Source organism: Astatotilapia calliptera, chromosome 4, assembly GCF_964374335.1.
Source record: "Astatotilapia calliptera chromosome 4, fAstCal68.1, whole genome shotgun sequence".
NCBI classification, from domain to species: domain Eukaryota; kingdom Metazoa; phylum Chordata; class Actinopteri; order Cichliformes; family Cichlidae; genus Astatotilapia; species Astatotilapia calliptera.
In genome coordinates, this window is record NC_137425.1 from 5,692,354 (window position 1) to 5,707,438 (window position 15,085).

The 15,085-nt window shown below is 40.1% G+C and overlaps 1 protein-coding gene across 1 annotated transcript; it reads right to left on the reverse strand.

Annotated features, from left to right (window-relative positions):
• Positions 1-4,346: 4,346 nt before the first annotated feature.
• gfap (glial fibrillary acidic protein) lies at positions 4,347-10,330 on the reverse strand. The gene is made up of 9 exons (XM_026164207.2): positions 9,788-10,330; positions 8,029-8,089; positions 7,836-7,931; positions 7,575-7,736; positions 7,277-7,402; positions 6,920-7,140; positions 6,789-6,832; positions 6,492-6,574; positions 4,347-6,040 (listed from the first exon to the last, which is right to left on the reverse strand). Exons 1-9 carry the CDS (start codon positions 10,306-10,308, stop codon positions 5,999-6,001), a joined length of 1,356 nt encoding a protein of 451 aa, XP_026019992.2. The 5' UTR covers positions 10,309-10,330; the 3' UTR covers positions 4,347-5,998.
• Positions 10,331-15,085: the final 4,755 nt, after the last annotated feature.

A 15,085-nucleotide genomic window follows, 5' to 3' on the forward strand; every position in this document is an offset into this window, starting at 1 on the left:
TGGTTTTGTAATCATATTAATTATTTCTTCTACATTTCTGGCACCCTATTCCTTAGGCGCTACATATCTTTTATCTAATAGCTGTTTGTACTTTGTTTCTCATTGAAGTAATGTTTTATTTTGAAATGTATATACTGACATTATCTATTTATGGCATTGTGGATAGCTCGACAGTGATTTGACAATGATAGAGTGCAGACCCACAGCAGTCTATTCTGCTTCACCCTACATCTGAAGACTGTGCTGAAAATAGCAGCATCTTCTTACTCTGTGGCTGCCATTGCACCTCTGAAGTATTATATTAAACTAGTGATGGTAATCTTAAAAGTGCACTCATTTGTTTGTGTTTACATGTGCCTCTGTGAGAGGTTTTTTATCCCTTTTTAAATTGTTCAGAAAGCACATTTTAAGTTTGTAGGTGAAAGTAATCCAGGACTTCTGTGGGAGAAAGGAATTATACACTGCACCGGTTAGGCGCGCAAGTGCCACTGCAGAAACAATTGAACTGTCAAAACTAAAAAAAGAAAAAGGGATTCAAAACATGGTCGTAAACTGAGAAGATAGATTACTTTGTGTTTAACAAGCCTGAGACTGTGAGACTGGAAACTTTCAGTCTGGATTTTATTGTGCCACAGCCAGACGTGAGGATGCAGACTCAAACAGTGTGACTCGATCTGAGGTGCAAAAATGAAAAATTCAAGTTTGACTAAATCAAAAGCTAGATGGGGTTTAGCTTTCATACTGTGAGTTCTTGCCTGGGCTTTAGTCTTATAACTCAAAGGCCTCAATCCTATCCTTAACTTCAAATTGGAGCAGCAAGGACACGATTACCTGGCACTGTCTTCTGGGACGGAGCAGAAATCGTGGCCAGACTTTCTATTGTGTACCTAGTTAAAGGTCACCTGCAGGCTGCAGCTGCCTTTTTCAAATTCACACAATGTGCACATTTTGTTTGGAAAAAAACACAAAAGAGTTTCACAGACAAAGCAGGCTGAACAGAGCTGAGTTATATCTATTGGGCCTTCCTCTTTTTATTGCAAATTTTTCTGTGTTTTGTCCACCACTAGTAAAAAATACGGTCACTTACAATATGTCTAAATGGTTTTTGAATCTTTAGAGTCTATGTAAATATGTTATTCTAATCTTCACCATGCAAAAACTCAAACAATGTGACAGAAACCCACCAGGAAGCCACTCATGACCCTTTGAGCTGCCAGCAGACAAATGTGTTTAAGAAGTCATCCTTCCACTTTGTCCAAAGACATGTGTTCACTGAAACCTAGACAGAAAAAGGTGTTAGGAGATCAGACGGTTCACCTTTCACTAGACGGGTTGAGGTAGTGGCTCTGTGTTTTGTCTCAACGGCCTTGATGAAATGAGGGCTAAAATTAACCAAGGAGCACACATGCCTCCCCATGACCCTGTGGTGTGAGAGCCACCAAAGGGCTCTCACACAGGAATGTGCACTAAAGAGGGCAACGAAAGACAAAGAGCTTTGACTGGAAGGCTATACACGTGAATTTGCCCTGATTCGCCATCACCCTGATTATTTCCTCTATGAGAAGTTAATGAACATGTATTATCACCACTCCAGTGTGATTTGATTGTCTTATTTTTGTCTTAAAAAACAAAAAACAAAAACAAAAAACCCAATTAGGAATATGTAAAATTAGGTGAAATATTTTTGTTTAGTTTCGCATCTAGGTGCTTGTGTAATTTCTAACTTTCCTGAATATCTTCTGGAACATCCAAGTATAATTTTTTTTAAATGTATTTGCATAGTAATTTGATTTGTTGTTTAAGCTTTAAATGTCTAGATAATACCAGCTGGTATGCCAATGATACAAAAGTGGGTTAAGTTACAAATTAACAGACATGTGGGACAGGAGTGTAAAGTAAGGCACCATCTGCCTCCTCTAGTAAAGATGCCCTTTACTTGGTGTTTGTGGGTGGGATCAGACAAGCCTTTGAACTCAACCTTCATTTTGATCTCAGATACACACTTTAAAATTTTCATGACAGTATCTCCCGTGGCTGTAATTCTATCATTTCGAATCACCTGTTGTTGGGCAAAAAAAAAAAAAAGCAACTGCCAAAATACTCTAAACGGCCGCTGTGAGAGTCTTTTCTGTCGTCCGTGTGACTCGAACCATATTTTGCAGCAAATCCTAACAACTGAGACGCTAGAACAAGCTAATCCAAATTGTTTGTCTAAATGGTGTAGATAAATCCTCTCTGTAATTCACCTGCAAGATTTAGTCGGCTTCTTTCAGTTGAGTATCTCTGCAGAATTTATTAGAGAAACATAGAATTTCCTGGTGAAAATAATCAATTTCAGAGGTTTATTTTTTTCTCTTGATATTCGGATTTACATAGTTCAAAAAAGGTGTTGGCACTGTGTGCATTTGTGACTTCTGTACATAACATATGCATGCATGACAGCTGTTGCTACCTCACATCCACCGTAAAAAGATAAGCCTGAAAAATGCACGTCTCTGTAACCCTTTGTACCTTCTCAACCTTGTGGAAAAGGACTAGATGGGAAACGGGGCCAATTGCCTGAGAGTTTTATCTGCTTGGAATTCCTTCAGCTCAGGGTTGCCTTCAGTTAAGACCTGAGAACCTCCATTCTTCTGATAAAAGCTGGACAAAACAGACACATGCTGTGCTTACGGACGGTTACTGGATCATACTTTAACCCTGTAAGACCCAACCCATAAAAAATAACCAGAAAATTCATTTTAAAATTATGGCAAGTATTGATCTTGTTGATGAGATAGAGGTATCAGAAATTCACGTATCAAATATGATACAAAGGGAATTATAGAGTTAATACACATGTTCCACTCACCTGGTAAGAAAATAAAAAGAACTCACCACTAATGCCAGTGAGGCAGGGTGTGACGTTTTTCTAAATTTAGGAGGAAAACCGTGTTCATGTCTGTGAAACCAGTCAGCTTTTTTGAATTTACCATGTTAGGTATTGAAAAACATTGCATTTACTTCATTTACTCAAATGTTTGCTTTAACAGATCATACTTAGACATGTTTTTTCACCATTTCGAGACAGTTTACTTCTTGATCAATTTGGCAGACAAAACCATAAGACAAACAAGAGTAGGGAAAACAAATGAATCACATTTAAAGTCTTTTATTACTTGGTCTTTTCAGCCTTTTAGCTGCTTTTGTTAATCCTTATTTAAGGCAAAGAAAATCCTTTGAGTTCAAAGTATAGTTTGAACCCTATAACTAAAAACACCCACTGGAGTGCAGCACAAGCTTGACCCGTTTCAGTAACTGTTGGTTAACAGACCAGATTCAGAGCCTGTTACAACTCCTTAAAAAGAGTAAATTGTCTTTTGTTTTTAAATTGTCTTACAACAGTACTCCTATTCCCATTGTTGGTACATCAAAACATGCTTTGCTTACTAAAATAAATCCTTCCATAACAGTTTGGAGATTAAAAAAGAAAAAGTGATAAAAATAAAAAAAATTAAACATCCTGTGCAGTGAATAGATAAATAGATATAAATAAATAAATAAAAAATCTGAAGTTTATATAGTTTTGTATCTTTAAAAATCAAAAAAAAAAAAAAAAATCAAAGACAGTGAATATGTGCAAAAAATAATCCCTAAAAAAAGTCTTTAAGCTTTCATTAAAACTTTAAATTAAATTAGTGACTAGTGGCCAGTATCAATAAGAGGGATCATTTCAGGAGCAAAAAAAGTTTATATTTTAACACCTGACGAGTAGTTTGAGACAGACATGGTTGTGTAGGTGCCTGAAATGGAGTGGCCTAGTGTCGAGTCTGTGGCCCTTTGCTATGTGTTTTCCCCTGCTCTCTTTCCTGTCTGCAAATAAAAGTCAAAAGCCAAAAAATAATTTAAAAAAATCCAAATATCTATCCTTTAAAAACTCAAACTCAAATTGTAGCCCAAATGACGTATAAGGACACCTCTGACAATGTAGGAAACTCACTTTTTGAGATCATGTGTTTATCAGTCCAGTAGAAATGTTTATCTGCATCTCAAGCCATACTATCTTTTGCCACAAATGATATCTAGGCCCATACATACAGTGAAACTCACACAGGGCCATGACATAACTTGTAGTGAACCCATCTGCTCAGCGGTACAGCCTGCTTGAAGGGCAGAAACAATCAGTTACAATGAATAATATCTGTCCGCTGCTGTCAGCCCTCTTGTCAGGATACATAACACAGCTGAAAGTGATGAGAGCTGATATACTGTATGAATGTGTCAGGCTTGTATGAGAGGCAAAGGACCATGACTATGAACACATGAAAACACTGTTAGGACAGACTTTTTATAAAAAACAAGAGGGATCAGCAAACAAATTGTTTTATTTTTGTTAACATGACATCACAGCTCATGGCACTGGTCAAAACTAATGTTATATTCACACCTGCAGAGGTTTCTAAAGAGCAAAGGAGCAACAACTTCTATTTGACATTCAGTAAAACAAAATAAGTTGCTAAGTGTTATTAGAGGAAAAGGGAGAAGTGGCTGAGGGATGGGGGTGAAAGTTCCAGTGTAAAGGGTGCTAGGCATGAACACATGGTGTCCTTGGCGACAAGTACAGACACAGCCGGCTTTGGCGTAGCACCACTCTCATTAGTGGCAGGTCCTGTCAACACTGCTTCAGTCTGTGGGGGTTTCAACAAAAGTTGGGGCTTGGATTACAGCGTTTGAACTGTGATGTCCATCTATGCTTCCAGCAGTTTAAAAAAAAATCTAAATTCCTCCCATTCAAAAAGAAAGAAAAGGAAAAGTCGGAACTGCAGCACAGTTTATATGTGAGGTTATTATAACAACCGCTTGGTCTCTGTGTCTTCCTCTGCTATCAGCCTAAAATACAGGAGCTGGCTGACACTTGGTGGAGGCTGCAGGGCAAAAGCCGTGTCAGTACCCACACCTGTAAACGTGCCTGTCTTTTCCTGTTATCGCTACAGGATAAGTGGGCATGTCATGACGCATCCTGGTGTCAAAAAACTCTGCCCTTATCAGGTTGTGTTCAAGAGGCAGAGGATGCTAAAGAAGAGACAGAGGAGTGAAAGGACAGTGATGGAGGGCATTTTAGAGGCCCCACACAAATGGTGCTGCTGACAAGCTCTTACACTTTTTATAGAGCGAATGAACGCTCTAGAAGTCGCCATAGTTACTCCCTCACGACCTGTATCTGCACATTTATTTGTACTTCCATCTGGTTGTGCAGATTTAAGTCCCCAGAGCAGCAGAGATAGCTTTGTTTGGGCAGTCATTCCAATGCAATGCATATAATGTATCTACCTATGCATGTGTGCTATACTTTACATTCAATAAGTAATGAACAAGTAGAGACTAGAACAAAGGGAGTGAAAAATCAAAATAAAACCAAACGAAGGGTTAAAAGAAAAAAACAACAATTCAGACTCACATGCTCTGACAGAAGCTGCAGTACACACACATATCTGCCAGTACTTGCCTAAATCCATTTAAAGTGTCTGCATCTGCAACTCCCTCCTTTATTTCACTTGCACATCAATCTCCACCATGCTACATGCTAAACATAATCACTATGATTCTGTGCCTCTTCTGTGTCATTTAATCAGAATCAATGCTAAAAATCTGTCCTGTCAGCTCAAGTTAAAATTAAAACAGCTTACTTAATTTTTATTGGAAAAATCTAAAGATGGTGTAAGGTGACTGGGCTGCAAACACTTCAGGTTTATGGTGGAGCTGTACACAAAGCCACACCGAGATATCTTTCAGGAGAAATTCTGACAAGGGAGACTAAGTACAATCGGTGGTTATATTGTGGTTGCAATAAAAAGAAGCAGGTGATGGAGGAGGGAAAAGAGAGGGATGCAGTGAATTTGATGGGGTAGCTTTTGTGTCTGGAGACAAACAAATAAAAATGGTAGTAATATCCAATAATGCACATTCAGAATCCCCAGGTAGTAACTAAGGAAAATATGGATGAGCTGGTCTTGAAACTTTAAGGAAGATCTTTGTGTTCAGTGGTTGATTCCTTAATGATCTGAAAAGGGGAAAAATTCAGTTAAAAATAACAAAAAGAACAAATCTCTCGTGGGTTTTTAGTATCAGTTGCACAAGGCATCAGGTGTACTGAGCCACAGTGAATCTGTGAAAATCTGCAGAAGAGTTCAACATTGCCCTCCAGAGGGAATGGGTTAGAGGTGCAATGTGCAGATCGTCCTGAAGCAGTGTGAAAGACTTATACAAGCACTAATTCACTCGGTTTACTAAGTGGCTGGTTGATTACAGTAGCAGAATATAGTTAGTTTGCCAAGTTCTGTCCTTATGACTCCTAGAACATATGCTGCAGACCACTGACATGCCATGGAAAATGAGAAATGTGTGCAGATTAAAAAGATAAATTAAAGTTAAATAAATAAATTGGTGGTGAGGAGAGTGAGGTATGCTATGTCTGTACGATCCAGTGTTGCTCTTTGTGTTCATCCACATACCTCCCCATCCCTGGTCTCCACAGTTCGAACCAGGATGCTTCTCTTCACATGGGCCTCAGGAGTTTTAGTGTCCAAGTTAGTTTCTAAGGGAAAAACACAGGGAGAGTGAAAGGATATTAACTCTGACCAAACCTGCTGAAACACTATCCTCTGTTCACATTTGGTTTAGAGTACAGGTACAGGATTAATCTCTTTTTAACCAATAAATACTGTCCAGTTTAACTGCTGGTATTCTACAGCAAAAACAATTTAATCAGTCAAGGGAAGAAAATACCGAGGTTCAAAATTTAAACTGACCTCTAAACTGCATGTTGGAAAAGCTTTGAACTGGAATCGTGATCCTGGAAGAAAAGAGACAAAAATAAATAAAAATCAGTATCACATACTATGATTTATAGTTAAATCTGACCAGACAAACTCTAACTCACCTGCTCTCCTCTCCCTCCAGGAGCTTCCTGTATGTGGCAATCTCAATATCCAGAGCCAGTTTGACATTGAGGAGATCCTGGTACTCCTGCAGGTGCCTTGCCATCTCCTCTTTCAGTGCCTGGATTTCCTCCTCCAGTCGGCTCACTGTATCCTGGTATCCCGCTGTTTCCATGGCACAGCGCTCCTCCATTTCCCGGAGCTGGCGTTCCAGTGACTCATTCTTAAATAGAATTATAGTTTTAACAGGCTATTTTATAGACAACAAAAAAGTGTGTGTTTGCCAAAAGTCCATCTGACTGCAGTGTAATTTGTGAACTCAAAATGTCTGTGTAATCTGCGGGATCTGGTGTACTTACTGTGCCACGAAGAGCCTCCAGGTCACAGGTGACCACTTGGATCTGACGACGATATTCATTGGCTTCCTGCTTGGCCTGGCGGAGGGTTTCTGCATTTCTATTGGCTGCATCTGTCAGGTCAGCAAACTGTGTACAAAGGTGAAACAGCTCGTTCGTATGTGGTGTGTGCATTAGCTTATTAGCTGTGAAACATTATCTTTATCTTTGTGCATTTTTTTTAAATTTTCACAGGAAATACAAAAAGAATTGTCACACATATACAATATGTGTTTTATGTCAGACAGCTAATTCTTCTCACCTTGGATCGATACCATTCCTCAGTCTCCTGCATATTCGAACTTGCCATGTTTTCATATTGGACCCTAATGTCTCTGAGAGCAGCAGTCAGGTCTGGTTTAGACACATCAAGATCAACATGGACCTGCTGGGCCATGATCTGCTCCTGTAACTCACGCAGTTCCTGCAAGGAGGAAGTCCAAATTTGATTGTGGTTAGTGGCAATTATTGGTGCCTTAATATTTCTCCTCCGTGACTTCTATTCCTTCAGTTGTATTCTTACCTCCTCATGAATTTTCTTCAAGAAGTTTATCTCGTCCTGCAGTGCATCAATCTTCCTCTCCAGCTGGACACGATTTAAAGATGCCTCATCCACATCCTATGCAAGAAATGAGCACACAGGGAGATGAAGTTGGATAGTCAGTCATACCGAACGTCTAAATTATTTAGTTGATGATTTCAGGGAACAGAATTACCTGTCTGAAGCCATTTAGATTATTTTCTGCATCCTGTCGGAGCCCGATTTCATCTTGCAGTCTAAGTCACACAAAGGAGAAAAATCCCCAAAATAAAAAAAAATTACTCAAATTTGTTTTTTGTAGGTTAATAGAACATCCAGTCTTTCCAGTTTTTGCTCTGCAAAATACTTTTATAGACAAAAAAAATCATAAACACGGCATTTATTTTGAGTTAACTTGTTGTGCATGAGTATGCCTTTTTGTCAACTCCTTCACAACTCAGCAAGAAGGAAACAAGCGTGGACGGATTTAAACTTTTTTTTTTACAGTTTCTCATTTATGTTTAACAGAGTATCATCTGCAAGGGCTAAAAACATATATTTAAGCACATCGATTAGATTTGCGATATCAGCTTTACCGCTGCTCCCCATGCTGCTGGGGATGTGCGGGGCTCAGCTGAAAGGGCAGCTTACGCATCATTACACATTCACTCGAATCTAGCAGCCAGAAGCCTTTCCCACGGGATGGAGCAGACACACACAGAGACATAAAAAGGACGCATCTACGCACAGCCTCGTGCACAGATAGGCACCACCCTACAATCCATCTGCCATGCACACAGTGACATGGAACTCTAAGCATCTGTATGGCTTCATGGAGCGATTGCTGAATAGAGGGCTTCAAGAAGAGCAGCATGAATCACAAAAGTGACCTCTGACCAGAATCATCACTATTCATGCTGCATTATTTTAGAGGACAAGCAGCTGCGTGGTAATCGGAGGATGTAGTGTGAGAGAGACCTTTCGAACCTTTAGAGGCTTCAAGTCAGTCATTCACAAGATTAAATTATAGATTCATGCCACATATGCATCTAAATTTTAAAAAAAAGGTGCATATGCAATGGCAGTGAATCAGTATTTTGGAGTAACAGGGGACTAGTAAACATCTGCCCGGCTGGCCGTTCCCTTTGTGTTGGGCTACCATTGTGTTTCCCTCATTCCTTCGCACTCACTCAATGGGGACAAGGGGTTCAGTGAGGATCAAGTTTGTAAAGAGGGATCCAGGAGTAAAGCTGGGGCAGAGCACAGTGGGCTGCATTCCAGCGGGTCTGAAATCTGCATATAAATGAACTGGCAATTATAAAAGAAAACTAAGAAAAAAAACCTTTCCACTGGAAAGAGTTTGTCTTATTTTGTGCCAAAATACATAAAATCTACTCCAGCTGAATGTGTTTTCCAATCAAAGACCAGCTAACCAAAAGCATTTGTCTAGAAAACACACTTTGTGGGGTTTTTTTTCACAGTCCAAATATATTTTTCAGAGTGTGTTTCAGGTTCTACTATGCTTTAATCAAGAACATGGAAAGGTTTAACATAAACATGGCTCCAAAACATCTGCACACTAACTGAAATATGAAATATGAAATTGAAATTCAGTACATAACTCTAAAAAATCTATAATATTTGAGTAAAGGAAGCACATAGGGGGTTCATTCCTACTCCTCCATCTTTTAAAAAAATGGTTATTCATTTAAATTTTAGCTTGTAACCCTAAACATAACACAAAATGCCAATGATATCACAAAAATCAAGTCTTTGATTATTAGAGTGTGCATTCAAGTAAAAAGAAAGCAAAAGGAGTTTGCATTTCTTTCATTATTCTTATACATACATATGCAATCTCTACAAGAGATACAAATGGGTGGTACTACTGTGTGATCATACATCACATCTACATGATCCTCCACACACAGAAGTCCTGCCCTGCTCCCTCTTACTTCTGCTTAAGTACAGCCAGATCTGCAGCCAGGTTATCCCTCTCGACCTCCAGTCGAGCCTTGTTGTTGGTGAGACCATCCACTTGTCGTCGTAGCTCCCTGAGCTCCTCCTGGTAGATGTCTCCCAGTCGGCTTGGCTCCTTCCCCTTCAGCTGGTTCAGCTCTGCCACCAGCACCTTATTCTGCTGCTCCAGCAGGCGCACCTTCTCTATGTAACTGGCAAAGCGATCATTCAGGCCCATCATCTCCATCTTCTCGTTAGTTCGTGTTTCCTTGTACTGGGCCTTCAACAGAGAGTCAGCTGAGAAGTCCAGCCGGTCAACGGGGCTCCCCAGCAGCAGGGCTGTGCTGCTTGAGCCCAGGGAGATCCGTGACACAGGACTGGAGTGGGTGACATTGCGAGGGGTGCCATGCCAGGAGAGGCGGCTAGAAGAAAGGCCACCAATTCTGACTCCAGAGCTGCTCGAGCTCTGGGGCCCAAAACGCTTTCTGTACGAGGACTGGACTCTCTGACTCTCCATGTTGGGGAATGGAGCTCGTTCTGGGCACAAACAGGGCTTTTATACAGCCAGGCAACCAACCCCCCCCAAGACCAAAGCAGAGAGACCACAGGGTGGGGCAGAGAGAAGGGAGGGTGGCAGGCAGTGAATGGGACAAAAAGGGAGAGCGAAGGGGTGGTTTACATGACACTCAAAAAGCTGTGTGCCAGGGATTGTCTGTGCTCGTCCACTCAACTACAAATGTCTCTTGGCTTTCTCCCTCTCCCCCTTTCTCCTCCCTTCTCCCCAGCCTCTAACTCACTCTCTCTCTCTCACTCTTACTTTCACCCTTTTTTGTCTTCCTCTCTTTCTTTCTGTTTGAGCTGAATGAAAAGGAATTTGTGTGACAGGGTCTGGCCACCAATTCAAGCTGACCACACATGCGCTCTCACAAAAACAGAAACACAGTTTGATCAAACAAAAGGGTGCTGGGGAGAGATCTTCGCTCTCTAATCAGAAAATAACTTTAGATTGGCAGGTGGAGCAGGTACAGATACAAAGAAAGATTAGTATATTAAAAACATTGCTGAGTGTATTGGAAGTGTGCACAACAAAAGCCTGTGAAATCATTTGAGACTGGGGTCAAATGATTTCACAGGGTCAGTTGTGTGGAGAGAATCTAAGAGCTGTTGTCACTGCTCTTTCAATCACAGTTTAGGGCAGTAGTTATATAACAAAGGGCATAACATTATTCATGAACTCATCCTAAATAGGAATATTTATTATAAAATGTGCTTAATCAGTAACGAAAATTAAAGTATGATGAAAAAGTTCATATTACCCAGATTGGAGAAAATACATTTTCAACTAAGTATGTTAAATTCAGTTTAAATTAAATTTTATTTATACAGCACCAAATCACAACAGTTGCCTCACGGCGCTTTCTATTTTAAGGTAGACCCTACAATAATACATACAGAGAAAAACCCAACAATCATATGACCCCCTATGAGCAAGCACTTTGGTGACAGTGGGAAGAAAAAACTCCCTTTTAACAGGAAGAAACCTCCGACAGAACCAGGCTCAGGGAGGGGCGGGGCCATCTGCTACAACCGGTTGGGAAGAGAGAAGGAAAACAGGATGAAAGACATGCTGTGGAAGAGGGCCAGACATTAATAACAAGTACGATTCAATGCAGAGAGGTCTATTAACTAGTGCTGTCAGCGTTAATCCCGTTAAAATGACCTTAACGCCAAAACCGCATTAACGCGACAAATCTCCATTAGCAAGTTAGCGCAGCTCGCCCTGTGCGTGGGGCTGCACGGCAGTTAGCTTGTTAATGCATTAGCGCCATGCAGCCCCACGCACGGGGCGAGCCACGCTAACTTGCTAATGGAGATTTGTCGCGTTAATGCGGTTTTGGCGTTAAGGTCATTTTAACGAGATTAACGCTGACAGCACTACTATTAACACATAGTGAGTGAGAAAGGTGACTGAAGAAGGAATAATGCATCATGGGAATCCCCCAGCAGCCTACACCTATTGCAGCATAACTAAGGGAGGATTCAGGGTCACCTGATTCAGCCCTAACTACATGCTTTAGCAAAAAGGAAAGTTTTAAGCCTAATTTTAAAAGTAGAGATAGTGTCTGTTTCCCGAATCCAAACTGGAAGCTGGTGCCATAGAAGAGGGACCTGAAAACTGAAGGCTCTGCCTCCCATTCTACTATTACTCTAGGAACAACAAGCAAGCCTGCAGTGCTCCCCGGGCGCCCAATGGCTGCCCACTGCTTCACTGAGTGAATGGGTTAAATGCAGAGAGGAATTTCCCCACGGGGATCAATAAAGTACTCAATAAAGTACTCTTTTACAGTGAAGTGCTCTAATAGTGTGATATGGTACTATAAGGTATCTTACCTTATAGTACCTTATGGTACTATAAAGATGAGATGGCACCTGATTATTTAAGACCCAGGCTTTTCATTATATATGCCATTAAATATTAATCTATAACACTTCATCTCAAAGCAGGAGCTTTTAATAGATAGATAGATAGATAGATAGATAGATAGATAGATAGATAGATAGATAGATAGATAGATAGATAGATAGATAGATAGATAGATAGATAGATAGATAGATAGATAGATAGACAGACAGACAGACAGACAGACAGACAGACAGACAGACAGACAGACAGACAGACAGACAGACAGACAGACAGACAGACAGACAGACATCTATTGCCTTTCAATAGAAAGAAGAAAAACACTTCCCAATGAAACGGTTAAGACTTGGAGATGTTCACTGTGTCTGGTTATTAGATGTCTTGCTGTTTCCAAAGACAGATGGATGGCAGAGATGAGTGGGGTCAGGTGGTGAGATGTGGGGAGGAAGGGAGTTGGTGAGTAAAGCCTTTTAATCTGAACTCTGAGGACTAACAGAGTCTGCATTGCAAAACCATTATCATCCATTACCTTGACAACCACAGAGCTGGCTACCTCAGACCACCTCAGCTGATCTTTTTGAAGAAGATGTGATTTATGGAAATGCGATTTTGACCAAGTGCCCATTTCCTTCTGCAATAATATATCCCTCATGTCAAGAACAGAGTATTTTGGCATGACAATAATATTATTAAAAACAGAGCTGAAAAAGACACAAAAGTACTAAAGGTTTAGGGAAATACTGCTGAAAAAACTATGAGTAATATTGGTTTTATGTTGCTGACAAGATACAGTAAATAACTCTAAGTAATTTTAATGAGAAAAGCTACGGTAACTGTGTAGCAAGTTTCTTTCTTTTCTCTATCTCCTCTTTCTGTGTTCATGTCTTTCTCCTCAGGTGTTCCCTTCTCACTATCTTTAATTTATATTTTATATATTTCATATAAGTCTTTTGTATCCATGTTTGGTCATGCAAGTTTTTGTTCTTCACCTTTGTTTGATTTTGCCACCTATGCTTTATCCCTAATGAGCCTTCTGGGTTTATAGAAACCTCACTCTTCCTTCTGTTCTTTGTTCTGGTGTCGTTTGTGTAATCCTCAGTGTGTGTCCTGCTCTTGTGTCCTCATGTTTCCTGGCATTTCCTACTTCTTTGGACTTTTTGTATCACATTTGGAACCTTGATCAACCTCTATAAAGGCTTGCCTTTTGTTTAGTTCTACATTTGTGCTCTGCACCCCCCCCCCAAAAAAAAAAAAAACAAACAGTTGCAACATGGTAAAAAAAAAAAAAAAGTACCAGTATTTGGTTAAATTCCAGAAAAAATATCAATTCTGTTTTTGTTTGGTGTTGGAAAGATCAGACTGGCAGTAGCACATTAACTTGCTGAAGGTAGTAAAAACCACAACAGCAGTGGTTCATAAAGGATTTCTTTGTTACTAGGCCATAAAATCACAGGGACTGTAGACCAATCATAGTGCCTTTATTCAGTGGGAGACAGTGAATAAAGGCCCTAGGACTTTACTATTTGGCCTCTGAGTGTTGTTGCTAGTAAAGAAGAAAAACAACAACGCACTGTCTTGAATTCTAATTGGTATCTCTTAATGCAGGTTAAACAAGATGGCACACTGTAAGTCTGGCAGAGATTTGTTGATTAAAAAGGCTCCATCTCTAAGGATTAATAGCATGCTTGCATCATTAAGGTGACAGTAATTGTTTCGCCCCTCTGAATTTTTCCGGCAATCACCACCGTTGCCCCAGTTCTGGTCACTGAGGTAATATGACCTGATGATTAAACATCCACGCAGAAAGAGAGTAAAAGTGGTGCTGCAGACCTCTCCTTCTCTTTGCTCCCTGCTGCAAGAGTTTTATGAAGGGCCAAGTCAAACAGCTGATTCATAGATCCAGCACAAGAAGACCATCTCATCTGCAGGACTTACAAAAAGAAGGGGTGTGGGGCAGAATCTTAAAACTGAAATGATCTCAGGCCAAGGTAAAACTGCAGCCAGCTAGGTTTGACTGCTCTGGTATTTTGCGTCCAGAAACCCCAGTGTGAACCTCTCAGCTACCATTCTTCAACCTGGCTGATGTCTGAATGTACATGGCCACATACCAAACTGAATCCTGACCAACAAGCTGGAAATACAACTATCTCAGCCCCACCTTCATCACTACATCAAGGACAGACAGGGTTTAAATTAAGGGATAGGCCTTAATCAAAGCTAGGTGCTTTGGGTTTAAAAAAAAAGTGTTACACCCACAAAATGATGTCCTGCAACAAATTAAACAAGATGAATTTAACTTTTCTGCATTAATCCTTGTGAACATGAGACTTGCATCCCCCAACGACTATGCAGGTGGGGAGAGTGCTTGATTGTGTCCCTCACACCCCTGCTGCACTTGTTTGGGCAGGACAAATTATACTTTTTAGTGACTTTGCATAATTCCCTGCATAGTTGAGCCAACTCAGACACTGATATTGTTAGGAATATTAAAAAACAACAACATAATTTAATGCAGATTTTATTTATGCCTAAAACTAGGCGTATTTCTTGTCTGTAAACTGATCCTCATGGTGCAGTATAGTTTTCATTTTACTCCTTGTCCTTCTTGAGAGAAATTATTGTACATGAGATTACTATGAACCTACCATATCTTTACATTTACCTGGTGTGCAGGGCTCTTGGCTGATTAACTGAGACTTGTGGAGGGAAAATAAGTAGATTTAATTTTCTGCCATTATACAAAAATGGTTCTTTCCTTTATATAAAAACATCCTGTTATAAGTTAAATATTAAAAACATATAAAATTCTTAAACCTACTTCCAATTTTCCCTACTAGTCACATATAATACAGGGGCACTGAGCTCCTTTAAT

What these genes read in the sequence shown, in the direction of transcription:
- gfap (XM_026164207.2), bottom strand. Translation starts at nt 10,308, where the DNA reads ATGGAGAGTCAGAGAGTCCAGTCCTCGTACAGAAAGCGTTTTGGGCCC. An exon ending in AGGAATGGTATCGATCCAAG is followed by an intron (nt 7,403 to 7,574) that starts GTGAGAAGAATT and finishes CTTTGTACACAG; the next exon opens with TTTGCTGACCTGACAGATGC. An exon ending in CTGGAGGGAGAGGAGAGCAG is followed by an intron (nt 6,833 to 6,919) that starts GTGAGTTAGAGT and finishes CTTTTCTTCCAG; the next exon opens with GATCACGATTCCAGTTCAAA.